A 25628-nucleotide genomic window follows, 5' to 3' on the forward strand; every position below is an offset into this window, starting at 1 on the left:
GCTTTTGTTCTGAGGTTTGACAGTTGAAACCATTCACCAGTGCTGGTGAAAACAGTCTGTCCGCCCCCAGGGCTTTCCGTGATGGGGTCCACTGGCACTTCTTGGTTCCTCCAGAGCATAGCCATGTCCTGCGCGTCTGACGGAAACAGATGAGGTCTACAGAACGGAGAGCGGCATTTCTCTTACACTGGCAATTAGCAGTTTGAAACAGAAGCGTAAAAATGAGAAAATCTCAAGGATGTAATGTACACGGCCTAAGCTTTAAAATAGGAAGAAGTGACAGCATCTTCAGTTGTCTGTTGCTGTGTCTGTTAGCTGGCCACAGGACGTAGGTGCTTGACGTCCAAGGAGTCCTGGAACCAGCACACCTCAGCAGAGTTCTGTCTCGCGACGGTGACAGCCCAGCCAGGCTCTTATGGTGGGGTCTTAGAGTCCCCTCAGGGCACCCGGAGGAGGGTGAAAGCTGTGACTTCAGATCTGAGATTAGAGCTGCGTGGGGCATGTTTGGGAACACAGCTCTTCCTGTAGGAATGCGATTCTTCCAGGGAGCCTTGGAGCCTTCACTGGGATGATGTCGGGTCAAAGCTCCACTAAGGAGAGTCCTTCTTGGCTCCCTGGGAATGTAGCTTGAGGCATTCCAACCGAGTGGACACGTCAGTGCCTCCTTAGGTGTGTTCCTTGTGAAATTTAAATGAATGATGGAGTCCTCTTGCTGCACTGGCCCACCCGGATTGCCCTAAATTAAAGCTTTGTTTCGCTAACTTCCTCTTCTGGGTTTACGGGCCTCCAAACTTTGGATTTAACTTACAAGGAATACTAAAGTGCAGTCTACAGGCCGTAGCGTAACCATTAATAATTAGAACTGCATGTGAGGTCTGGGTACCTCTCCAGTTGTTAAACCCCAGCCAGTTAGGGGTGTAGGGTCAGGGGTTGGTTTTCTGCAGAATAAGATGAACAAACCAGATCGGCGGGCAGGGGCCGAGGTGCAGGCAGCTCACTGGGGACCTTGTGATTTGTATTTCTTCCCAGCAAACATTTACTTTCTCAAGGCGGATTTGACTCCGCCTTTGGCGCCTCCTCAACTGGGCAAACTGGGGAGGTGGGTGTGGTGGGCTAGGTGGGCAGGGATAAAACAACATCATACAAACCCAAATCTCCAAAATGAGCCACTAGAACTGCACTGGGGTAGGGATGGTGAAAGGCACCAAGTAAGGGAAAGACAGGCCCCAGAAGCCCAAGTTCAGGTCTAAGATGAATCATGGACCAGGGCAGGGAGGCAGCTTCATTGGGCTAGAAATAAGTGCCAGCGTGGAGCAGTGGCGGGAGGGCCGTTGCCTCACCTGCGAGGGACGGGGCAGAAAGCCTGACTGCTCGGGTTGGCGAATCCCAAGGTTGGCCACATACAGAGACTGTGCCACCTTCCACTGCCTGGCCGAGAGCCTGGCTGCCAGACCTAGGTGTTCATGACACTGGGGCCACGTGTGACTTCTGACAAACGTGTGGGTGGTGATCAGGGGAGGGTATGGCTTGTTCACTCAGGAGACTAGCTTTTTTTTTTATTACAACGGGCTTATGATGGGGTAGCAGTGCTTGCTGAGACCCATATGGAAATTATCACTTCTTTGGTGCAATAATGCCTTCCAGTTGGGCCTGAAAAACAAAAACAAACTCCGTTAATTATTTGAAGTTTGCAGCCTAACAAATAGCTGAGAGGTGATAAAAGGCTCTGGGAAGAAGAATCCGACGCTGCCCCTCCAAGTGTTTTTCCCTTCATTCCCAATTCCATGTTTTCTAGATTAGCTGATGTCTGGCTTGGCATACGGTGTTGCTACATTAGGAGAAACCGGAGCTGTCCTGGTTTCCATACAATAATGGCTCAGTGTAGAACATAAAGCATTGAAAAGGAAATTGAATAAAAGTTGTTGAAATAGTGGTTTCTCGTGGCTCAGATTTCAGGCCTGAAATGCTAAGTTAAACATTTGGCTCTCTGGTTTGGGATCCTGGGAGCTCTTGTGCTGGGACAAGAGGTTTGGGAAACAGCAATTTTTCAGCCACCGAGACAACTTGACACCCAATTAGAGAGAATTGCTACCAGTAAGTAGGGAGCTGTCCATCTTGTATGTAAAGCTCAAGGCCCTTGGGAGTTATATACTCTGCTCCTCCAGCAGCCGGTAACATAATTTACTATCATGGTGTGTGGACAGATCTTTAAGTAGGTCTATCCTGGGGACTGCAAACACTGCTTTATTTGCAGTGCAGCTTGGAGCCAATAAAAATAACTCACTTCTAAAGAGTCCTTCACCCAGGGGATGACAAGGTTGCTTGTAAATGTTAGAAAGATGCCAAGATATTCTGCTCTGCTCTGCTCTGGCTGCGGGTACCGTAGGGGGAACTGAAGAACTCGGGCTGGTGATCAAGGAACATGGCAGATAAGGCACGCAGCTTCAGAGGCTGCTAAGTCAACAGATTCGTGGCCGGCTGTGAAGTGTCTAGCTTTTCTTCGTGAAACTCAGCAACGAGACAATCTGTCATCCTGCACTAGCAGTTAAGACAAGCCCCCTTTATCTCAAATGCCTGTCCTTGGTGTAGCCCCAAGAGGCCTGCCAATCCAAGAATGTAAGCTTTCCATGAGACTAGGGAGGGGAGGGAGATCCACCCAGGGGCCCCTGTGGCCAGGGCCGTGGGAGACGGCCACTCAACAACAGGTCTCCTATCTAGAACAGTGGTTCGCAAACTTAGGCAAGCACCAGAATCACCTGCAGACCTGGCTAGGTTGTTGGGCCCGAACCCCAAAGTTTCTCATTCAGTAGATCCGGAATGGGCCCAATAGTTGGTATTTCTCCAAGTTGCCGGGTGATGCTGCTGCTCCTCTGGGGGCACAGCCTTTGAGAACCTTTAGATCCCACGGAGAGCCTGGAGTTTGGGAAGCCTGGCCCCCATCTCAGCTCAGCTGGATAAAAGTAAACCACCGGCAAAGGGGCTTGGAGGAAAAATACCTACAGTTGAGTTCCTCTGACCACACACCCGGGCAGGGTTTCTGACTTCAAATGGTTCTTCTCCTTCCCTGCTGGCCCCAAATGCTGTGCCTCAGAGGGGGCTGCAGGCGGGACGGCACCCCCACGAAAGCCTGCCGAAGACATCCCGCCCACTCCAGGAAGGCTCCAGAATGCCAGCCGTAACGGGAGAGAAGTTCCACTCTGCCATATCCACCTCTCCTGGACGCTGGGCAACTTTTCCAAGGGCAACAAAACCATCCACTTGGAGGGGCTGAAGAGCCAGGCTGAGGGGTCGTGGAAATTCAGAGCCCCCCTCCAGAGACAGAAGGGTGGAGAATCTGTGTAATGACCCCTCACCCTGCATCCCCCCGCACCCCCCCCCCCCAGCTTCCTTTAGTCCTTGGCAGTACATGTGGACAAGTATTCGGAGTCCCCTGCAGGAAACGGAGCGGTGGGGCCGGCGTGGGGGGTGGGGGGTGGGGGGAGTTTGGGGGAGGGGGCGGCAGGAGCCCCTCCCCCCGGGCCTGCACGGGGCTCACCTTCAGCTGCTGATTCGTCCGCTTGAGGAACTGAATCTCCTCATTGTGCTTCTTCTCCTCCACCTGTCTCCTCTCGCTCTCCCGCTTCTCGGTGGCCTCGCATTTGGCCTTCTGCTCGTTCACTTGCCTCTCCAGATCTTTCTTTTCCGTTTCCAATTCTGCAATCTGAGGACAGAACCTCCCGTCATCCTGGGACGTTGCCAAGAGGATGGGGCGGTGTGAGTGCCTGGGCCTCAGAGGGGACCTGGGACACAGCTGTCCAACCTGAGACGTGGCCCGGGTCTGTACTGCCACCCAGTGGGAGGTCAGTGACTGGCACGGCACAGCCAAGAGGAGCCAGCTCTGCCAGGACCAGGCTGAACCCCAGGGGGCAGGGGGGGGGTGCCCTCTGAGGGGATGGCACCCTCAGTCGTCAGAATGTCGTCTGGAACGACAAGCATGTGACCCTGAGGTTGACAGAAGAGTCACAGAGGGCTGAAGCTCCAGGGTCAACCCCACTCACTTTCCTCTCCATGTCTGACTTCCCCTGTTCGGCCTGTAGCGCCTTCCTCATGCCAAAGGCCACGCTGCTCTCGTACAAGGTCTGGTAGGCGGCGATGGTCATGCGGATCTCGTCCCGGACTCGTAGCAACAGCAGTCCCCTCTCCGCACAGTTGATGGTCACCTCCCGGATCAGCTCATCTTCCAAAGCACACACACACCGAGGTCAGGAGGGCAGGCAGGAGGGAAGTGCACCACGTCTCCGGCTAACCACCCTCCCTCCTGGGGAGGGTGCTAGCGTGTGTCCTCCTCACCTGGAGACAGAGGCCCCAGGAGCCCTGCCATACAGCCACTGCTCTGAACTTGGCACTTGGGGGCCCGGGACAGAGGGAGACAGGCGCCCCCAGGTTTGTTTGCGGCCCTGAGGCCCCTCTCTTCCACCCTCAGGCAAAACCTCCAGGGTACTAGTCATAGAAATTGGACTTTTCAGTTTGAAGGTGATGACTGCTTTATTTTTATTTATTTTTTTTAATGTTTATTTTGGGAGGGGGACAGAGAGAGGCAGAGAGGATCCCACACTGACCGCGCGGAGCCTGCCATGGGGCTTGATCCCACGACCTGTGAGATCATGACGTCATGAGTTGGACCTCAAGACTCGGGCACTCAAATGACTGAATCACCCAGGCGCCCCGTGACGTCTGCGTTAAAGCAGCAGGGAAATCCTGTGTGCCCTCTAGCTGGACGGGCTTGGGGCTGGAAACAGTAGGATTTAGAGCCTGCCCACCCATCTCTTCATAAATGCTGACCTGGAGAGCAGACCCTAATCATACTCACACTGAAGGGAGCCTGCCAGCCCCTGCAGCTGCCTCAGGGTTTGGAGGCAGTCTGAACGTCAGAGTCCACAGGGGCCAGTGAGTTTGGTTGGGGGACAGCCATTTGACACGATCACTTAAATCGCTCGTGACTGTCAGTTAACAGTAAGTTGCCCTGAAATATTTCCCCGGCCCAAGGGCTGGAATATTGGTCGATGGATACGAATCTAGCACGTTAATTGTTCCGATTTTAAAAAATCAGCACATGCTTATTATAAAAATCTTTGAAAAGAAAAAAACTTAGAACGGAAGTTCTCATCTTACCTCCGAACATTTGCCGAGAGGTTAGGAACCGGGTTGTCAGGTCGGCGGGCAAAGAGCGGGAAGGAGGCGCGTTTGGCAGTTCCTGGGTGTGGGGCAGGTAGGGGGACACAAGACGACTCCAGGATGGGGTGGGCTTGCAGCTCAGGGACACTCAGGGTTGGGGACTGTGCTCGAAGGGAAGGGGAGGGGGCGGCAGATGTGCGTCGGATCCCCCCCACCCCGACCTCCACCGCGCACGCCGCGCCACTCACCGAAGCACTGCGAGTACAGCTCCCTGCGCACGGGGCAGATGCCCGTCTCCCTGGCCTGTCGCTGCTGCAGCTTCCGGTCCAGCTGCTCCTGCAGGTGCACTACATCCATCCTGGTGCTGGGAGCGCTGGACACCTGCTGGATCCATAGCTGCGTGTCTTCCACCCACTCCCTGTGGCACAGACACAGCGAGGCTGAGCAGGCCCATCGACCACGGGGTCTTCGGGACCCGAGCAGAGGCGGCCCTTTGAGCTCTCTGGCTGAGTGGGAGCGAGGGGGCAGCTCGGTCCCCAGCCCGTCGCAATCCTCTACCCCCCTCTCTTCCTTGAGGAGCGTATGGCTCCAGAGCCACACCCACTAAGGCACCTCCACGGGGCCCCTAGCTGTGGGCCAACTCCACCTTCCTACGTGTCCCCGTGAAAACATCACCTGTGTTCCAGATCTTAATCTAGCGGGTTGAGGACAGATTCATGGGCATTGTTGCTTGGTTGGAACAGAAGGCCCAGTGAGAATTCCCCCACTGACTTGTGGGGTGGGAGGCACAGGGCACCATGAACCTTGCCAGCCAGAATGGGGCAGATGTGTGCAGTGGGGAGGTGTGTGCCTGAAGGTGTGTGCCTATGTGTCCCCCGCCCCCAGCCCCCACTATAGTAGACCTCGTGTCAGAGGCATGGCCAGGTTCCAGAACCACGAGGAGGGAGCCTGAGGGTAGAATCACTGTGGGGGGGAGGATTTCCATTTACTTATTTAAAAAATGTTTTTAAATGTTTATTTTTGGAGAGAGAGAGAGAGAGAGAGAGAGAGAGAGAGAGCGCACGCGCACAGGGGAGGGGCAGAGAGAGAGGGAGACACAGAATCCGAAGCAGGCTCCAGGCTCTGAGCTGGCGGCACAGAGCCTGACGTGGGGCTCGAACTCATGAACCGTGAGACCATGACCCGGGCCGAAGTCGGACACTTAACCGACTGAGCCACCCAGGCACCCCGAGGATTTCCATTTTATTGATGGGAAAGAACCACCTGAAAAATCACCCCTCCCTTCTTTGACTTCCATCTCAGACGAGACTGCAGTCTGTCTTTACATCACAGCCTTCGAAACCGTACTGTCAACCGATTCCATAAGAATCATCAACAAAGCATGTCAGATAGTGATCAATGCGGCTGCAGGAGGAAGAAGCAGGGTAAGGGGATGGTGAAGAAGGCAGAAGGTGCTCTTTTACAAGGATCCGCAAGGAAGGCCCCCTTGAGGAAATCACATTTGAGCAAGACCCGAGGAAAGAGACAAAGGGAATGAGGTGGACGTCAGGGGAAGAGTATCCTTAGCAGTAAGAACAGCAACCGTCAAGGCCCTGAGGGTGATGGAAGGTGTTTCAGAAGCAGTGAGAAGATACCCCTATGGCATTCGTACACTGAACAAGAAGGAGAATAACAGGGGACGAGATCATGCCAGGGCTTCCGGGTCATTCTAAAGACTTTGGATTTTAGCCTGAATCACATGGGAAACCAGTAAAGAGTTCCTGGTAGAAGACTGGCATGATCTGGCTTGTGATTTCGGGGCTGTTTGGAGGATACATCGTAGGGGCAAAGAGCAGAAGCAAGGTTTTCAGACAGGAGGCCACTGTAGGTGACAAACAGTGACGAGGAACAAGATGGTGGAAGCAGAGGCGGTGGGAAGTGGTTGGATTGGGGATGTCCATTTGAAGGCGGAACCAAAACAAGTTGATGAAGGATAGGAAATGTGATGTGAGAGACCAAAAGGAACGCAGGGTGGCCTGAGCTACTAGTAGAAAGGAGAAGACTGGGGACAAGTAGGTGGGGAGAGGGACGCCTTGTGATTTCGTTTGGACATGCTGAAGGGTGAGATGTCTATGAGGCACCTTCATGAAGATCATGAGAAAGCAGTAGAACATATGGGTCTGGAGTTTCGAGGAAAGGACAGGGCTGGGGATAACACATTTGGGAGCCATCAGCATATAGATGGTATTTAAAGCCGCAGGCTTGGGTTAGAGCACTTGGGAAATGACGATGGCAGAGAAGAGGTCCCCCCCACCCTCCCAGGATCCAGCCATCTGCAGGCTCTAGGAGTTCTGGGATGCTGGGAGGAAATCCTGGCCAGGAACAGAGACAGGGTGCCTCTTCCTAAGTTGCGGAGCACTGGAATGCAAAACCTGGGCTTTCTGTCAGCCACCGCTCCCATTTTTTTTGTTTTTTTGTTTTTTTGTTTTTTTTTTTTTTACCTTGGGGGCAGAATGGCATTCAAGATTTCTTCTGCCTGCTTCGTAGGATCTGGGACACAGGATGTTGAGGGAAGCTTGGTCTTTGGTGGCTGTGGGACCGGACCCGAGGGTCCAGGCTGCTGGGGGCTGACTTTCAGCGGCCGTGCCTGAGAAGAGACAAGATAGGGCAGGAGGTCATTCAGGCACTGAAATCCACACATCCAAGGCCTTGGGGTTGCTCCAGGTCTACTCAACACCCCTCCCCTCTTCCCAGCTCACTTCCCCCATCTCTCCTCTGGTCAGAAGTTGTGTCTTAGCTGAAGGAAGCCACGAAGAGTCTTTGGTCCCACCCTGACCCAAGGCTTGTATCTCCTGGAACGACGTTTCTGGCAAGGGTGCTCAGCCCTCTGCTTTCACGCCTCTAGTGATGGAGTAGTCACCACCAGATCCGTTCTTGGACCAGGCTACTTATGAAAAAGGGTGAGCTCCATCCATCTCTTTGACTTCCTTTCTCATCCTAAATCTGCCCTCTGGGGTCCCCCATCTGGGTTTCTTGTTCCGCTCTCCCATCCTCCTTCCCCCATCCCAATTCCCTTCTCTTCCAGTTGCTGCAAACCTTATCCCTCGGGATTCCCCCTCTTCAACGCCGGGACCTTTCTGTATCCGAGCTTCCAGGCTCCCCCGCCCCCTGAGACGCCCCCTGAGACCCCTCCTTACTTTGGGGCTCCGCTTCTCCGTGTTTCGGCTCACCAACACCGGGGTGTCATACTTGAGCAGAGAGTCCGCAGGGGGGATCATGGCAGCGACGGGGGTAGTAGTCCAGCGGCAGCCCCTCAAATATGCGCCTTGTTTGCCGTCTCCATGGAAACCTCCTCTCCCGGCCTCATCGCCTGGGCGGGGCCTCGGAGTGGGGCGGGGCCAGCAGCGCGCGAGTTTCCAAGCAGCCTTACGGAAGAATTCTCCTTGCGCTTAGTTTGTCAGGCCTCCTGTTCAGCGAGTCGCCTTGATACTCTTGGAAGCAGGCAAAACAGGAGTTCAAGTTCCTGCGCTTCATCTTGCTCGCAAGTTGAATGAGGTGGCAGGTCACCCTCTCAGCCCCCCAATTTTGTCACCTGCAAAACGGGAGTCATGTGACTCCTGAGTGAAGGGTTCAGGAGATTTCCAGAGGAAGCCATCTAGTGGGCCCAAGTTTTATTTATTTATTTATTTATTTTTTTAATGTTTATTTATTTCTGAGACAGAGAGAGAGAGCATGAGTGGGGAAGGGGCAGAGAGAGAGGGAGACACAGAATCAGAAGGAGGCTCCAGGCTCTGAGCTGTCAGCACAGAGCCCCACGCAGGGCTCGAACTCACAAACCGTGAGATCATGACCTGAGCCACCCAGGCGCCCCTAGTGGGGCCAAGTTTAAGAGACTCTTAAAAACAGAACAAACTGGGGATTGATGGGGGGTGGGTGATGGGTATTGAGGAGGGCATCTTTTGGGATGAGCTCTGGGTGTTGGATGGAAACCAATTTGACAATAAATTTCATATTAAAAAAACTAAAAAATAATAATAAAAAAATAAATAAAAAAGTATTTCTTTTGCGGGGACGCCTGGATGGCTCAGTGAGTGGGGTGGAGCGTGTGACTTCCGATCGCGGGGTTGAGTTCGAGCCCCACCATTGAGTGTAGAGATTACTTGAAAAAAAATTTTTTTTAAGTATTTGTTTTTAACTAAATGGAGAAATGACAACATAACAGAAAGTTCAAGAACAGAGGGGTAAATACTAATGACTTGCCCACTGGCTGCCAGCTGCGACTGCATTTCCGTCTCTTTTTAAGTTCGTGTTTCCAAAGATAAACGCAATCACAGTTTGCGCACAATTTTTTATCCCGCTTCATTCGTTGAACAAGTCAGGGATTCCTCTGTCACAGTGTGTAAATAGCATTGCGAATGGCGACAGACCACCGATCGGCTGGCTAAACAGTTTCCTCCTGGTGGGCATTCAGATTGCCTCCGTGTTTAGTAATTACTAATAATGCCGCCACAAACAGCTTCGAGAGTAGTTTTTCTCCAGAAGTTTGCTTTTGACACCTTAAAACTCCCGCCAACCGGACCGGGCCCGTACAGTCCCACCCCCCCGCCGAAGAGTCGCGATCACGTGCTTAACTCTCCGCCGCGAGGGTTTCTGGGAGAACACGGACCCGGAAGCGGAAGTCCAGGGGTCACCCGTCATTTCCTTTAGTGAGAGGAGCGCAACGGCTCTCTTTTTCCTTGGCTCGGCTGATATCTCAGCATGAAGGAGGTAAAGAGCGAGCGGGAGCGAGGGAGCCGACGGAGGCACCGCGACGGGGACATGGTGGCGGCGGCGGCGGTGGTGGTGAAGGTGAAGCAGGAGCGCCTCAGCCCGGAAGCCGCGCCTCCCGCCCACCGCCGCCCAGATTCCTCTGGCGGTAGCGCGTCCCCGCCGGCCGGCGAGCCGGGCCGCCCTGGTCACCGAGGGAACCGAGCCCGAGGAGGTAGCCGGTAAGTGGGAAGGCGCCCGGGACGGACTTGGGTCGGGCTCATTGAGAAAGGACAGGGCTAGCGTGAGAAACACACCTTGAATGCTGAGCGCAGCAGCTTGGATTTAATCCTAAGGTGGTGGAAGTGACCCGGTCGTGCTTGTGCTAAAGAATGTTTACTCCGGTACGTGTCACTTGCGTTAAGCGCCTGATGCCTAATGGGCAGGATCCCCGCCCCGTCCTTCATCCCTGTGCCCAGCACGTGTCCGAGTACGGCCCAGCAGATAGCATTGATCAAGTTGAAATAAAAGATTTGCCCCATCTGTCTACAAATGGAGTGCTGTCGTTGGCTTCCCACTGATCTGCCTCCAGATGTTTCCCGTCGAGAGCCTAAGCGACCTACCTGGTAGAGGTTTAGAAGAAAAATGGTCTCTTGATAGACCCGTTGATTTATTCCTTCAACATAGTTTTTACTGCCTGTTAAAGACTGCCCTGGGTACTGGGGCCTCAAAGGTGAAGGAGATGGGCCGTGTCTGCCCTCGCGAAATTGAGACAAAGTAACAGAAAATAGTGTCAGTTAGTAACCAGTGTTAGGAAGAGGTTAAAACAGGAATGGGATAGAGCTTGAAGGCAAGTGAGAGAAGGCCTCTCTGAAAAGGTGCCATTTGAGTTGAGACCCAAATAAGAATAATCTAGCCTTGTAAAGATCCAGGCTGAGGAGACCCTACGTGCCAAGAACCTGAAGCAGAATGAACGTGATTGTTCTAGAAATAGAAAAAAAAAAGCACAGACCGTCTAGTGATCAAGGAGAGTGTGGTAGGAGTGAGGTGGGAGAGGGAGGAGATAGAGCCAGGGACTTGCTGACGGGTGGAGGTGATTGTTGGGGGTGGGGGGGTGGGTAGGGACCGCTGGTGGTGACAGTAAGGAGAGTCAAGGGTGTCTTCTGGGTGTTTGGCTTGAGGAGCAGGGTGCATGGTGGTGCCAGTTACTGAGATGGCAGAGACCGAGGGAGGAAAGGGTGTCGAGGGGTTGGGATGCAAGGATTATGCTCTGTGAGGACGTTCAGCAGGCAGCTGTGTATGTGGGTCTGGAACGCCAGGAAGACGTCAAGGCTTGGAGAGTGGAGCCCCTGCCTCCTTTAGCGTGAAAAGCAGAGGCGTTCACAAATGTGCTGTTTGTGTTAGTAGGTAAGCTTGATACTTGAAGTGAATTTACATGGGGGAAGGGAAATTGAGATAAAACCCTGTGTGTGCCATGCTCTGAAAAGGTCCCCAGCCAAAAAGAAAAACAAGTCCTCAGGGAGAAGAAGCAAGTCTCCACGAAGTAAGAGAAGCCGAAGCCCTCACCACTCGACAGTCAAAGTGAAGCAGGTAAGTGCGCTGAGATGTTTTGCTACTAGGTGCAAATCTAGAGCCTCTTCCCATCATAACTACAGAGTGCTTTGTGTGTGTTTTACCTGTACCTGTGATGGGCTTTTCTAGAAACTGGGTTCTTGTGCTTGTTTTCTGCTTGTTTATGAAGCTAAACTTTTTTGTTTTAAGATCCTTGTTGATTCACATTCAGTTGTAAAAAAGGAAACGCAGAGGTGCTGTCTTTACCTTGTTACTCCCGCTGGCCCCGTCTTACGGAATTCTGGTACAGTATCACAAGGAGATGTGACGTCGCTGTGGTGCAGACGCGAAACATTTCCGTCGCCACAACGACCCATCCTGTTGTCCTTTTATAGTCCCGCCCACATCCTTCCCACCCTTAGCCCTCAAGTCCTGGCAACTTCTCATCTGTTCTCCAGTGTTGTCACTTCAAGAGCGTTATGTAAATGGAGTCATACGCATCACCTTTCGGGATTGGCTCTTTTCACTCAGCACGATTCTTCTTCTTCTTCGGAGATCCGTTCAGGTTGTTGTATCTGTTGGTAGTTCGTTCCTCTTTATTGCTGAGTGACACTCAGTGGTGTGGGTTTAACCATTTGCCCACTAAAGAACGTCGGGGTTGTTTGCAGTTTGGGGCTATTACATAGAAGGTTGTGATGGCACATTTGTGTACGGGTTTTTGTGTGGACATGTCTTCATTTCTCTGGGATCAATGCCCACGAGTGCAGTTGTTAGATTGTAAGGTCGTTGCCAGACCGTGTTCCGGAGTGTCTGGCTGCATTAGTTTGCTGGGGCTCCCATAACAAAACACCGCGGACTGGATGCTTGAAGCAACAGAAGTGAATTTTCTCATAGCTCTGGAGGCTAAAAGTCCAAGTTCAAGGTGTCAGCAGGTTTGCTTTCTCCGGAGGCCTCTTTCCTTGGCTTGCAAATGGCTGCCTTCTTGGCTGTGTCCTCACATGGGCTTTCCGCCGTCGGCTCATCCCTGGTGTCTTCTCTTCGTGTAAGCATAGCAGTCATATTGGATTAGGGCTTTGCTGGCATTTTAACTTAACCATGTCTTTAAAGACCTTATCTCAAAAAAAGAAAGAAAGAAAGAGAGAGAGAGAGAGAGAAAGAAAGAAGAAAGAAAAGAAAGAAAGAAGGAAAGAAAGAAAGAAAGAATACAAGAAATTCCACAAAAATGGTTACATTCAGAGGATGGGGTTGGGACTCGACATGATGCATCTTGGGGGTACACGATTCAGTCCATGACCGTGGCCGTGCTGCTTCACGTCCCACCGGTACTGTGCGTGACCCACTTTCTCTGTATCCTCCCTACTGCATTCTCAGCACGTGGTATTGACGGTGTTTTTGTTTCAGCCATTCCAGCAGCCGTATAAACGATATCTCATTGCGATTTTAATTTGCATTTCCTTGATGGCTAACGATGCTGAACATCGTTTCATGTGTTCATTTGTCATCTGTATATCCTGTCTGGTGAAATGTCCCTTCGTGGCTTTTGCCTGTTTTCTAGTTGGTATATTTGCTTCCTTACTGGTGAGTTTGTAGACTTCTTTGTATATTCTAGATACTAGGCCTTTTTGGGTATGTGATTGGCAAATACTTCCCTTCAGTCTTGTATCTTGTCTTTTTCTTCACACAGCAGGGTTTTTCTCAGCAAAAAATGTTAAATTGTCATGAAGTTCAGCTTGTCAGCATTTACTTTTTATGTTTTATGGATCCTGCTTTTGGCGTCATGTCTAAGAACTTTATGCCTCGCTCTGGATCCCGAAGACGTGTTTTTTTCCCTACAAGTTTTACATTTAAGTTCATGATTTGAGTTTGTTTCGATATAAGGTGCAAGGCCTGGGTTGAGGTTCATTTTTTGTCTTGCCTTCCTTGAATTGCTTTTGTTCCTTAATCAGTTGGGGGTATGTGCATGGGTTTATTTCTGATTCTTTGTTCTGTTCCACTGATCTCTCTCATTCTGCCAATACCACACAGTCTTGATTATTGTCACTATATAGTAAGTTTTGAAATTGGGTAGATGGATTCCTCTTTGTTTCTTCTTAAAAATGGCTTAGCTTTACTAGTTCCTTTGTCTTTCCGTATAAATTTTAGAACAATCTTGTCTGTGTCTAAAAAAAAAAATCTTGCTAGGATTTGGATAGAAATCACATGAAGCTGTATTTTGGGAAGAATTGGCTTTTTACTAGATTGGCTCTTCCAATCCATGAACACTGTACGTGTCATTTGTTTGGATTTTTTTTTTTTAATTCTTTTAAAGTATGTATGTATGTATTTATTTTGAGAGAGAGCGCATGCATGCACGTGCACATGCACGAGTGGGGGTAGGGGAGAGAGGGTAGGGGAGAGAATCCCAAGCAGGCCCCACGCTCAGTACGGAGCCCGACTCAGGGCTCAATCTCACAAACTGTGAGATCGTGACCTGGGCCGAAACCAAGAGTCATGTGCTCAATGGACTGAGCCACCCAGGTGCCCCTATTTAGATCTTTGATTTATTTCTTCCACGTTTATAATTTTCAGCATTCAAGTTCTACGTAAATTTTGTTAGATTACACAAAGTTTTTTCTTTGGTGGAGTGATGGTGAGTGATACTTTAAACTGCAGTCCACATGTTCTGTTCGTTGCTAATATGTAGAAGTATAATGAGTTTTTGGGGTGCCTGTTTGGGATTCTCTCTGCCCCTCCCCCTGCTCACGTTGTGCTCTAGCGTTCTCTCTCTTTCTCAAAATAAACTTGAAAAACATGTATGTATAATTGATTTTAGTGTTTTTGTTATATCCTGTGACCTCATTGAACTCAACTTCTTTATTCCAGGAGGACTTTTTTGTAGATTCTTGGGTTTTTTTTTTTTATATAGACCATCATATCTTCATATAGAGGCAGTTTTATTTGTTCCTTTACAATCTGTATGTGTTTTATTTCCTTGTCTTGCCTTGTTGCATTAGCTAGGACTTCCAGCACTATGTCGAATGAGAGTAGTGAGAGCAGACACCCTTGCTTTGCCCTCAATCTTGAGAGACAAGCATTCAGTCTTTTTAAAGAAATTCTGTTAACAGCATGCTAATAGGCATTAAGAAAATGTATTTTCGTGTTAATTTGACAGGCTATGGGTCAGCTTTCTGCTACCTTAAAGATATAAAGCCAGGCAGCCTTGATGGTCTGCATATAAATTGATCAGGCCCTGCCCTAGCTGTCTCAGGATACAGCCACGAGAACCACACCACCCATACTAGGTCTGTCAAACCGCTTGTACTTTTTCAGGTTTTTGTTTTTTTCAGTGCACAACTGGCAGCCTTTTACCTGTGGTTTCTAAATGAACATTTTACAATAAATCCTGAGACTTTTATTTATTTTTTATTGTTTTAATGTTTTTTATTTATTTTTGAGAGAAAGAACGTGAGGGGGGAAGGGGTGGAGAGAGAGAGGGAGACAGAATCTGAAGCAGGCTCCAGGCTCTGAGCTGTCAGCACAGATCCTGACGTGGGGCTTGAACCCATGAACCGTGAGATCATGACCTGAGCTGAAGTAGGACACTCAACCGACTGAGCCACCCAGGTTCCCCAAATCCTGAGACTTTTAGAATGGAACTTTGCTGGGGCACCTGGGTGGCTCAGCCAGTTAAGCGTCCGGCTTTGGCTCCTGTCATGATCTCACAGCTCATGAGTTTGGGCTCGTGTAGGGCTCTGTGCTGACAGCTCAGAGCTGGAGCCTGCTTCTGATTCTGTGTCTCCATCTCTCTCTGCCCCTCCCCTGCTCATTCTCTCTCTCTCTCTCTCCCTCCCTCTCAAAAATACATAAAAACATTTAGAATGGAACTTTTCTGTGCTTATTGTTTTTGAAGTATCTTTATTTGCTTATCTGTGCTAACTTCCCTCCTGACCTTAAATTATCTCTTTAAAAGCTAATTTCTGTGTATTAACCAGCTGGAAACTTGGAAGTGACTTTCAAGCAAAAGGGCTTGACAGTTGAAACTAAGTGACTTTCACATGGGTTAATCCTAAGGAGGAATGCACACAGCCTGTGACTTAGGCATGACTTGTGCTTGCAGGTATTCTTTTCTCCACCACTGAACAACCATTTAATAAATAAATTTATCGATTGCGTGCTCATTGTAAGAACACCCAAGTATGTAAAATGAAAGGTGAGAGTATGGCATACGTAATGTGTGGTTACTTCTGTTATCCCCAATTGCAGCCCCCAACAGAAAAATCACGTGAGTCCCCAGAGGCAACCATTTTATTTCTTACTTATTTTATTTTCATTTTTTAAGTTTTTAAATGTTTATTTAGTTTTGAGAGAGAGAGACAGAGCGTGAGCTGGGGAGGGGCAGAGAGTTGGGGGGGAGGGGACACACAGAATTGGAAGCAGATTCAAGGCTGTGAGCTGTTAGCACAGAGCCTGACATGGGGCTCAAACTCCCGAACTGTGAGATCATGACCTGAGCCAAAGTTGGATGTTAACTGACTGAGCTACCCAGGTGCCCCAGAGGCAACCGTTTTAATAGTTTGATATTTATTCTTCAAGACTCCATTACTTTTTTCTTTTATGTTTTAGTATGTGTCTTAACATGCAGTTGTTTGGGGGAGGGGCATAGAGGATCCGAAGTGGGCTCTGTACAGACAGCAGAGAACCCAACATGGGGGCTTGAACTCATGAACCACGAGATCATGACTTAACCTGAAGTCAGACACTCAGCTGACTGAGCCACCCAGGTGCTCCCATAGAGTTTTTTTGTTTTTTGTTTTAATGTTTATTTTTGAGAGAGAGAGAGAGAGAGAGAGAGAGAGAGAGAGAGAGTGTGTGTGTGTGTGTGTGTGTGTGTGTGTGTGTGTGTGTTTGAGCGGGAGAGGGGCAGAGAAAGAGGGAGACACAGAACCCGAAGCAGGCTCCAAGCTCTGAGCTCTCAGCGTAGAGCCCAGTGCGGGGCTTAAACCCATGGACTGCAAGTTCATGACCTGACCCCAAGTGGGACGAAGTTGGATCATGAACTGACTGAGCCACCCAGGCACCCCGTAGAATTTTTCATTAAAAAATGGAACCATATTATATATACTATACTGCTTATCAATAATTGAAATTTTAGTTATTTTGTATTATCTGGTTATGTAATTTGTCATATTTTTTTCTTTAGTTTTTGCTAATTTTGCTTGGTCCACACGTATTTGAAATGAAGACTGAGAATTAGTCATTGGAATAGTGCGTGTATACAGCCTTGTGGGAATTAGAATTCACAGGAGGTGGGGGTGATGACCCAGAGTCTGTGGCTTGTTGTGACTCATTTAATCAGGGATAAAGGACATAATGAGATTAGTCCTGGCAAATGTACTCAAGGTAAGTGGTGGTGGCAAGCTTGTGAATATCTTAAGGTAGGAGGGATAGGCATTGGAAACCCCCTCTTGATGCTTGTCTTGGAGGCTAAAAAGTCTCAAAAACCAGAGTCCTGCTCGGAGTAAGCAGGCCCACTCTTGAGAGTGGGCGGCCAGGAGAAGGCCTTGGGAGCCCGGGAGGCAGTGAGAACTCAGTGCTCAGGTGTACCTTTTTATCCTTTCCGGGTGGGGTAGCCTTGCTTACAGTGTGCGGGGCTCTGTCTTGAACTCTGATGCTTTGGTTATTAGTAAGGATAAGCTTGTTATATTCACGTGTTCATTAGATACTTATTTGTTATGAAAATTATGTGTTAATATCTTTTGCCTATTTTTTTCTGTTGAATTATTTGTGTTACTGATTTATTTTTTTAATGATATATTAATAGATGTTATATGTTTCAAACAGTTTATATCAGGCTGATTTTCAATACTGAGTCTTTTTCAAGAAACCGTGGTATGTTTCTTCATTTTTTCAGGTTTTTAAAAACCATCTATCAGTAAATTTTTATAGGTTTCTTTTTACATGCCTTGCATATTTCTTAAATGTATTCCTGAGTATTGAATATTTTTTATTATTGTTGAAATGAGATCTTTTAAAATTATAATTACTTCTTTCTCATTTTTGACACAAGAGGAAACTGGCTTTCTTTCTTCACATGTTTATCTTGTACGTGACTACTTAACTGTCTCTGTTAGTTGTATTTTCTGTATGTGCTTCCTTACAAGTTTGCCAATAGCTCCATTTATTTCTAGGGCTCTGAACTTGGGCTTGCAGTGTTAGAGCTGTAGTTGGTGACAGCATGGAAATAGTCTGTGTAGCCTTGCAAGGGAACATAACCACCGCTGCCCACCTTATTTCTGTGGGACATTTTGCTCTGAGTGCCAAAGTCCAAATCACAAATGGCTTTTCGAATGCAGCTTGTTCACAGGTTGTGGGCTGCCTTTAATTTACTGGATCTTTTTGAATTTCAGGAACGTGAGGATCATCCCCGGAGAGGACGGGAAGATCGGCAGCACAGGGAACCATCAGGCCAGGAACACAGGCGAGCTAGGAATAGCGACCGTGACAGACACAGGGGCCATTCCCACCAGAGGAGAAGCTCTAATGAGAGGCCTGGGAGTGGGCAGGCTCAGGGACGGGACCGAGACATTCAGAACCTCCAGGCTCAGGACGCAGAGCGGGAGTTTTACAATGCCCGACGACGGGAGAATCGCCAGAAGAACGAAGTTAGTGCCGGCGGTAATGAGCCTCAGGAGTTGGCTCCCCGACCTGGTGGCAACAGTAAGGACAAAGAGGCGCCCGCTAAAGAAAAGCCAAGCTTTGAACTTTCTGGGGCACTTCTTGAGGATACCAACACTTTCCGGGGTGTCGTCATTAAATACAGTGAGCCCCCAGAAGCACGGATCCCCAAAAAACGGTGGCGCCTCTACCCCTTTAAAAATGATGAGGTGCTTCCCGTCATGTACATCCATCGGCAGAGCGCCTACCTCCTGGGCCGGCACCGCCGCATAGCGGACATCCCAATTGATCATCCCTCCTGCTCAAAGCAGCACGCGGTCTTTCAGTATCGGTGAGTGTTTGTAGGAAGAACCAGGAGTGTGGGTAGATGCCGACAGTGTGAGGATTACTAACATTTGTGTACACGTGCTTGCGGCAGAATGCCACACTCCTCGGATCTAATCTTTGTCTTAGATTATGAGAATGTGTGTGGCATCTGTGTTAGCCGCGTCTGTATTTGGCAGTTTGTGGAGTGCGTCTGTTACCGTTTGGTGCTCGTGACAATCCTGTGAGGAGGACAGGTCACACATCAATATCCCCATTTGAAAGGTGTGAAGACTGAAGGTCAGCTTCAGAGTTAGCGCCCTTGATGCTGGAGTCAAAATGCACTGCTTTATTCCCGTTGGGACAGGAAATAAGATAGGTTGAAACATGGGTGAAAGAAGCATCGTGTTGATTGTAAACAGCACAAAAGTGTTTCTTCTTTTTCTTGTTCTTTTTTAATTTTTTAACATTTATTTATTTTTGAGAGAGAGAGAAAACGAGCAGGGGAGGGGCAGAGAGGGAGACACAGAAACCGAAGCAGGCTCCAGGCTCTGAGCTATTGGCACAGAGCCTGACACAGGGCTCGAACCCATGGACCATGAGATCATGACCGGAGCCAAAGTTGGATGCCCAACCGACTGAGCCACCCAGGCGCCCCTAAAAGTGTTTTTTCGTAATCACAACAAGAGGTCTTGGATTCTGATGTTAAACTTTTGATCTGCCATGAGTTTCCCGGTCCACTCCCTCAGCAACCAGTTCCCACCTTTTCTACTAAGTATATTTATTAACTTGCTCGTAATTTCAAAATCCAGGGCCATACCATCCCCTTGATTTCCTGGAGTTGACTCGAACTGTGTTCAAGCCAGGTAATTGACATCCTGTGTGTAGGCTGTGTTAGGAAAATAACGGGAGGGCCTCGAGACGGGATTTTGCTCACAGGTTTCTCTCTTTTATCTCTGCTAGGCTTGTGGAATATACCCGTGCTGATGGTACAGTTGGCCGAAGGGTGAGGCCCTACATCATTGACCTTGGCTCAGGCAATGGAACATTCTTGAATAACAAGCGCATTGAGCCACAGAGATACTATGAACTAAAGGAAAAGGACGTACTTAAATTTGGGTTCAGCAGCAGAGAGTATGTCCTGCTTCACGAGTCCTCTGACACCTCCGAAGTAGACAGGAAAGAAGATGAGGATGACGAGGAGGAGGAGGAAGTATCTGACAGCTAGCAAACTAAGAACCAACCCAAACTCTGGAGAGACCTCTTCTTTCTTTGAAGGTTTTGGGATTGACTCAGAGAGTACAAGGGTGCTCTCTGTAATGCCTCTTATTGCCTTAAGTCTTTCCTCTGTTGCTGACCAGCGTATGTTCTAGTATAAGAAAACTGACCTATGTTTGGTTGAACTTTTTCCTGTGGCACATCAGCCACTCGCCTATGGGCATTTGTTTTCAGAACAGTCTCACCAACACATCGTGTTTCAGTAGAAGCATTGTGGCTTTAGTTGGTGCTTCCAGAACTGCTGCCTAGGAGACTATAAACCCTTGGATAAAGGGGAACTGTGGCTTGTTCTCTTTGTACAGTTACTTTATTTATATAGCTGTTAAGCTTCGTGGACTGGGTTTGTTTTTGTTTTGGGGGCAACCCCCTGAACAGAGAATCTTACTAAGCTTTGGTTGTCACCAAAACAGCCTCCAGTATATACCAAAGCTTTGACCTGGTTGAGCTCTTGAGTCACAGAGGTTGATTTTTGCACTTCATTTTGGGGGGGAGGGGTGGGAACGTACCACATGACCTCATTATTGATTATTGGACTTGAACAGATGCTTTATGGAACCTGCTTCAGCATGGACTGTATAGGAAGGTCCTGGCTTCTGCCAGTGGGTGCGGATGTAATGTCACAAGAAGCTGAACTGGAGCATAGATCTGTTTCTTGTGAAGAGTTCTGATTTCTCCATAGAGCATGTACAGAACAATTTTGATCATCTGTTCAACTTTGCATTTTCATTCAAATGTTATCTCCTTCCTTCTTTGCAAAACAGTGTCAGTTTCGTAGCAGGGTCCTTGCTTTATTCTAACAACATATGTATATGTCTAAAGGAGGTTGTGTAGTTTACACATTTCATCTTTTCAAAAACTGTTCAGAGAGGTTGTATTTATCTTCCCAAGGCCAGAAAGCAAGGGAATTGCCCTGTTTCCTAATTTTCCACCAGAGGAATATGTGTAAGTAGCAGAGTCCTAACTACTTGCATATATCGTGTGTTTGTGCGTATGTGTGTATATATAACATTGCGTGTGAAAGAGCTGCATATTGATTTTCATATGGGAATGTTTTGTGACGTAAATGTAATACTACATTATAGGCAAAGGCCTTCCTGCATTTGAAGAGCAGGTTTTCATTTATATGTATTTTTGGGATAAAAAAATAATAATAAAATTTGTAAATACAGCCCCATTTCAAAAGGTTATCCTTTCCTAGCAGAGAGGGCCTTGTGTTTATAGGGCCATTTGCAGCTACGGGAATCTTAGTATTTGTGAGGTAAAAATAGCTAGTTGCAGGGGCTGACTTGGGAGGGGCAGGGGTGACACCAGGAAGAGTGAACTTGGGACCAGCAGCAGCTCTGCAAGCCAGACCCTCACATGTCAGCGAGTGAGTGCTAGTCCTGTTGAAGCAGCAGTGTTTTCTGAATTGGCAGTGAAGGGGCTTTCCTTTCCAGAACAGTCCGTTGGGGCAGGTTATACATAGCAGGCCTTGCCCCAGTTGACCCCTGTCCCTGCTCTGTTGCCCTCAGGTGGTCACCTGGCGGGAGAAAGGAGCGGCAATGCAACTTGGTGCTGCCGTCTGCCTTCCTCTTTGAAAAGTATGATGTCGTTAGATTGTCTTCTTCACCATTGTTTTTCCATTGAGGTCCCACCTACCCATGTGGACTTGGGGCTAAGTGCTGACTAGTGTGGAGGAGGGACAGCTGACTAACATGCAAAAGAAAGGAGATGTTCCCTTTAAAGAGTGAATACGAAAGGAGGTCAGTTAGATGTAGGGAAGCTCTAACAACCAAAGAGCAGTTAGCATTCCCTCTGCCATGTGCTCCACCCTGGCCCCTGGCCCCTGGCCACGGTAACTGCTACCTTCCCAACTTTCCTATCTGCCACAGACCCCTAATTGCACGTGTGCCCGTCTCAAAGGTAGGTTTTGTTTTGATGGATCCAAACTGATGGCTTTCTCTTGCTGGGATTAGGCAATAACCTGGCTTCCAGGGCCTCCTGTTCAGTTTGTGCTCCTACTACTGCTTCTAGGTAGCCTTGGGCTTCGGTGGAAACACCATTGTTCTGGGCAACATGATAGATGACCACTTTGCCTATGTTCTTCAAGAAGGGGTCCCAATTGTGAAGTAAACTTGCTTTAGCAGAGGAATAACTTTCTGCATTCAGAGATTCTTGATGCCAAATATCTGGGCATCCTTTTGAATTTTAATTCCTTTAAGCCTGGGTGGCTTAGTTGGTTGTCTGACTCTTGATTTTGGCTCTGATCATGATCCCAGGGTCATGGGCTTGAGCCCCACATCAGGCTCCACACTCAGCGTGGAGCCTGCCTGGGATTTTCTCTCTCAATCTCTCTCTCTCTCCCACTGCCCCTCTCCCCAGCGTGCTCTCTTCCCTCTCTAAAAATAGACATGTATATTTTTTATCTCCCTCTCTCTCTCTCTGTCTCTCTCAAGAGACCCGGCCCATCTCTAAAACCAGATATCACCAGCAGACTTCTCATTTGAAGTTGACATAATCCTAAAGCTTTCTTCTTGCAACTTCTTTATTCTCCACCTATTCTCCACCTTGGCTGCAAATCATCGCTGTCAAAATCAAGCCATCTGCAAAACAGCCCTTTGTTTCTGAGCCCCTCCCCTAAATCCTCTCTGATGATCTACAGTTCTGCTGTGGTGTAGGACAGAATCTGCAGATTTTCCCCATCAAGCCTCTCCCTAGGCCCCTAGTTCCCTATTAGTACATGGACAAAGGACCCCTCGCTCGTTGAGTGCACCTGGTGATGTAGCTTTCAAATACTTTGATTGTAACCTGGTGATAAGTAAAAGAGTAATCAATTCAGATAACTGGAGTTGTATTCTTGTATGGAGTATGCCAGTATACAATAGAGCTTGATTTTAAAAGGCTTACAACTGAAATACAGATTTCAGGTTGATAATTATTTGATACGGTGCACAGATGGTTGTATTTTTTAACATCCTCCCCTTTGTGGAAATTAGTTGTGGTGTGGATGTGGCGAATGCGATGAGATGATGGCATGTTAGTGAAAGCCTAAGCGGGGCACGCATACAGCACGCCAGCAGTGCCTGCTTGTGTGATGGCGTTCTGAGCCCACAACATTCCTGCGTTTGTGCGTTTGTACAGGTGAGAAGCCTGCTTGACTTAAATTAAAGCTTTGCAAGGTAAAGCTTCATCTGGTCTCTTGGGTAAAGTTTCCATTTATCGAATGGGAAACAATTGAAAAAGACCGTTGATTTGCTCACATTTACTCCAAAGTTGAAGTGAGTTAATTCAACAAACAATTGCATAAGCATACTATGCTAACAGTTGGTTTACAATTGTGAATTAGAAACGGCAGTCATTTGGAGGTGGGCTGTACCTTGTGCGAGACTTGGCATTTGAGGTGTGCCTTAGAGCACAGGTTGATTTGGAACCCAGTAGTAGAGGTGGCATTGTTTCAGACTGAGCAGTCCAGGGGACAGCAGGACTGGAGCGGAGTATGTAGAAGGAGTCCTGTAAAATGAACCTGTTTACCTGAAGTCCCACAGCCAGGCAGGCAGGGGTAGAGCTAGGATGAGAAATCACCTCCGTCCTGGTTCAGTGGTCATTTTCTCTAGACTGTTCCTCCTGCCTCCCTAACAGTGCTTAGTAGATGGATTTGGAAAAGACAACTGGTTTATTAGGCTGCTTGATTCGTAGTGGGTTCAAAGATACCACAGTGGATGAGCCTTTCAGGGGTAGAGAGTGGCTCAGGAAAATCTTAACCTCACCACGTCAGAGCTGCTCGGAAATCATCATGTTCATTCATAAAAATATACAGACATTCGATAATCAGGTGCCTAACAAGTGCCATGAGCCGATACTTCAATAAGAGCACTTTCTATGTACAAGGCACAATTTTAACCATTTTCATAAGCATTAACACATACACTGACATCCTATAACCCTGTGATGCAGGCTTGTGTTATCCTATTTTGCAGATGCAAAAACTGAAGCACAAAGAGGTTAAGGTCGCACTGGGATTCAAACCCAATCTGGTTCCAGATGCCACACTCTTAGCCACTGTGATACACTGCCTTTTGAATAGTTGTGAAATGTATAAAGTCTGGCCATTGCAGAGCAACATAACCAGCAGCTACAGGCTACTAGATAGGAGAAAATTGGGGATTGTGGAAGCATAGTGGAATGGGATTTAACAAAGCCCTGGGAGTCAGGGAGGTATGAGCAGTTAGCCAGAAGAGGTCAGTGGGGTTGAGGAGAGAAAGGAATATTTCTAGGCAGACAGACTGGCACTTAGAACTGCCTGAGGTGATAAACTAATGAGGTTTTGGAAGCATTCGAAGTTCAATAGGGGAAACAGATTTCTGGTGTCTGTTCATGATGAACTAAGTTGTTTGTTTTTTAACTCTCCTGCTGCAAGAAGCCGAAACCTCTGGATAAAATATAAGCAAAAACATTTCTGAAAGCATCCAGGAACGGACAAATTAGTAAAAATGTTTTCAGGCCAAAAGTGAAGAAAAACAAGAATCCAGGGAGAAATGGAGCACAGGTGCCTGGAAACCACATTTGATCTAAAGGCAAACCACATTTGATTTCAGCAAATCAGACCTTACCCTAGGTTGAATGGGACAGAATCAAAATCCAGAGCCCACATACAATGGATAGACTGTTAGAAGATGTTTCCCCCAAAAAGCTGGCATGCCAAAGGGCTATCCTTGTCACAGTAAAAGAGGTGATCAGAAATCAAATCCTCCCAGGGACTTGCAGCCTGAGAGCTCAGAAAAATTCAAGCCTTGAACTTGGTTTAAGATGACCCTGTACTATTGATGCCTTCCGGTGTATGATAGAAGAAATGAAATTACTTTTTAGAGGAAGGGATTTTTTTCTTTATCTCCCCTCCCGTTCTTTCCACACTCTTTTCCTGCGGAGATAGAATTACTTTTTTAAAGCATAAAAGAAAAGGTACTATAGGTGAGAACCAACAGGAATAACAAACTGATTCTCAAAAGATTTTAGATACTTGATTTAAGATACTATAAAATGTTCATGGTTACTGTTTTCAAAGAAAAAAATGGTAACTTGCAAATTCAGGGAATAAGAAATGGCAAAAAGTGAAGTGGAAAATTTTTGAAAGACCAACCAAAACTTTTAGAAATGAGAAATACAATCTGGAAACCCATCAGTGGATGGCTTTAACAGAAGCTTCAGGGAGAATTAGTGAACTGGAAGATAGAAATTATCCAGGCATATGAATTTAACAAATCACATGGGCCAATATCTCAAAAACTGTAAATTACCAAAATTCACCTGATATGAATTAGAGCATCTGAGGGGCGCCTGGGTGGCTCAGTCGGTTAAGCCGCCGGCTTCGGCTCAGGTCATGATCTTGCGGTCCGTGAGTTCAAGCCCCGCGTCGGGCTCTGTGCTGACAGCTCAGAGCCTGGAGCCTGTTTCAGATTCTGTGTCTCCCTCTCTCTGACCCTCCCCCGTTCATGCTCTGTCTCTCTCTGTCTCAAAAATAAATAAACGTTAAAAAAAAAAGAAATTTCAGAATAGAGCATCTGAATAGTCCTATAACTATTTGAGAAACTGAATTTATAATTTAAAGTTTCCAAAGAAAAATCCAGGCCTAGATGGTGATGGTTTCACTGAAGACATCTACCAAATTTTAAGAAGAATTAGCACCATTCTATACCATCTCTGCCAGAAATTAGAATATCAGGCAATACCTTCTTAACTCATTTAATGAGGACAGTATTACTTTGCTATTGAAGCCAGATAGGAGATACCAAAAAGGAAGAGAGAGAGGCAGAGAAAAAGAAAAAGAAAAAAACCCTACAGACTATTATCCCATAAATTTAGCCATAAAAATCCTGGATATTCTATTAGCAAATTGAATCCAGCATACATAAAAAGAACTATACAACATGGCCAAGTGAGGTTTATTCCACGTAGGCAAGACGGGTTCAACATACAGAAATAAATCT

The 25628-nt window shown here is 47.8% G+C and overlaps 2 protein-coding genes across 2 annotated transcripts; one reads left to right on the plus strand and one right to left on the minus strand.

Moving 5' to 3' along the window:
• Positions 1-1543: 1543 nt before the first annotated feature.
• DNALI1 (dynein axonemal light intermediate chain 1) lies at positions 1544-8563 on the minus strand. The gene is made up of 6 exons (XM_047870318.1): positions 8331-8563; positions 7635-7780; positions 5403-5572; positions 4038-4216; positions 3536-3700; positions 1544-1650 (listed from the first exon to the last, which is right to left on the minus strand). The coding sequence occupies exons 1-6, from the start codon at positions 8409-8411 to the stop codon at positions 1615-1617; spliced, it is 777 nt and encodes a 258-aa protein (XP_047726274.1). The 5' UTR covers positions 8412-8563; the 3' UTR covers positions 1544-1614.
• Positions 8564-9825: 1262 nt separating this feature from the next.
• On the plus strand, positions 9826-20833 carry SNIP1 (Smad nuclear interacting protein 1). The gene is made up of 4 exons (XM_047870317.1): positions 9826-10121; positions 11367-11469; positions 17817-18415; positions 19351-20833. Exons 1-4 carry the CDS (start codon positions 9892-9894, stop codon positions 19613-19615), a joined length of 1197 nt encoding a protein of 398 aa, XP_047726273.1. The 5' UTR covers positions 9826-9891; the 3' UTR covers positions 19616-20833.
• Positions 20834-25628: the final 4795 nt, after the last annotated feature.

The sequence above is a fragment of the Prionailurus viverrinus genome, chromosome C1 (assembly GCF_022837055.1).
Source record: "Prionailurus viverrinus isolate Anna chromosome C1, UM_Priviv_1.0, whole genome shotgun sequence".
Lineage (NCBI taxonomy): Eukaryota > Metazoa > Chordata > Mammalia > Carnivora > Felidae > Prionailurus > Prionailurus viverrinus.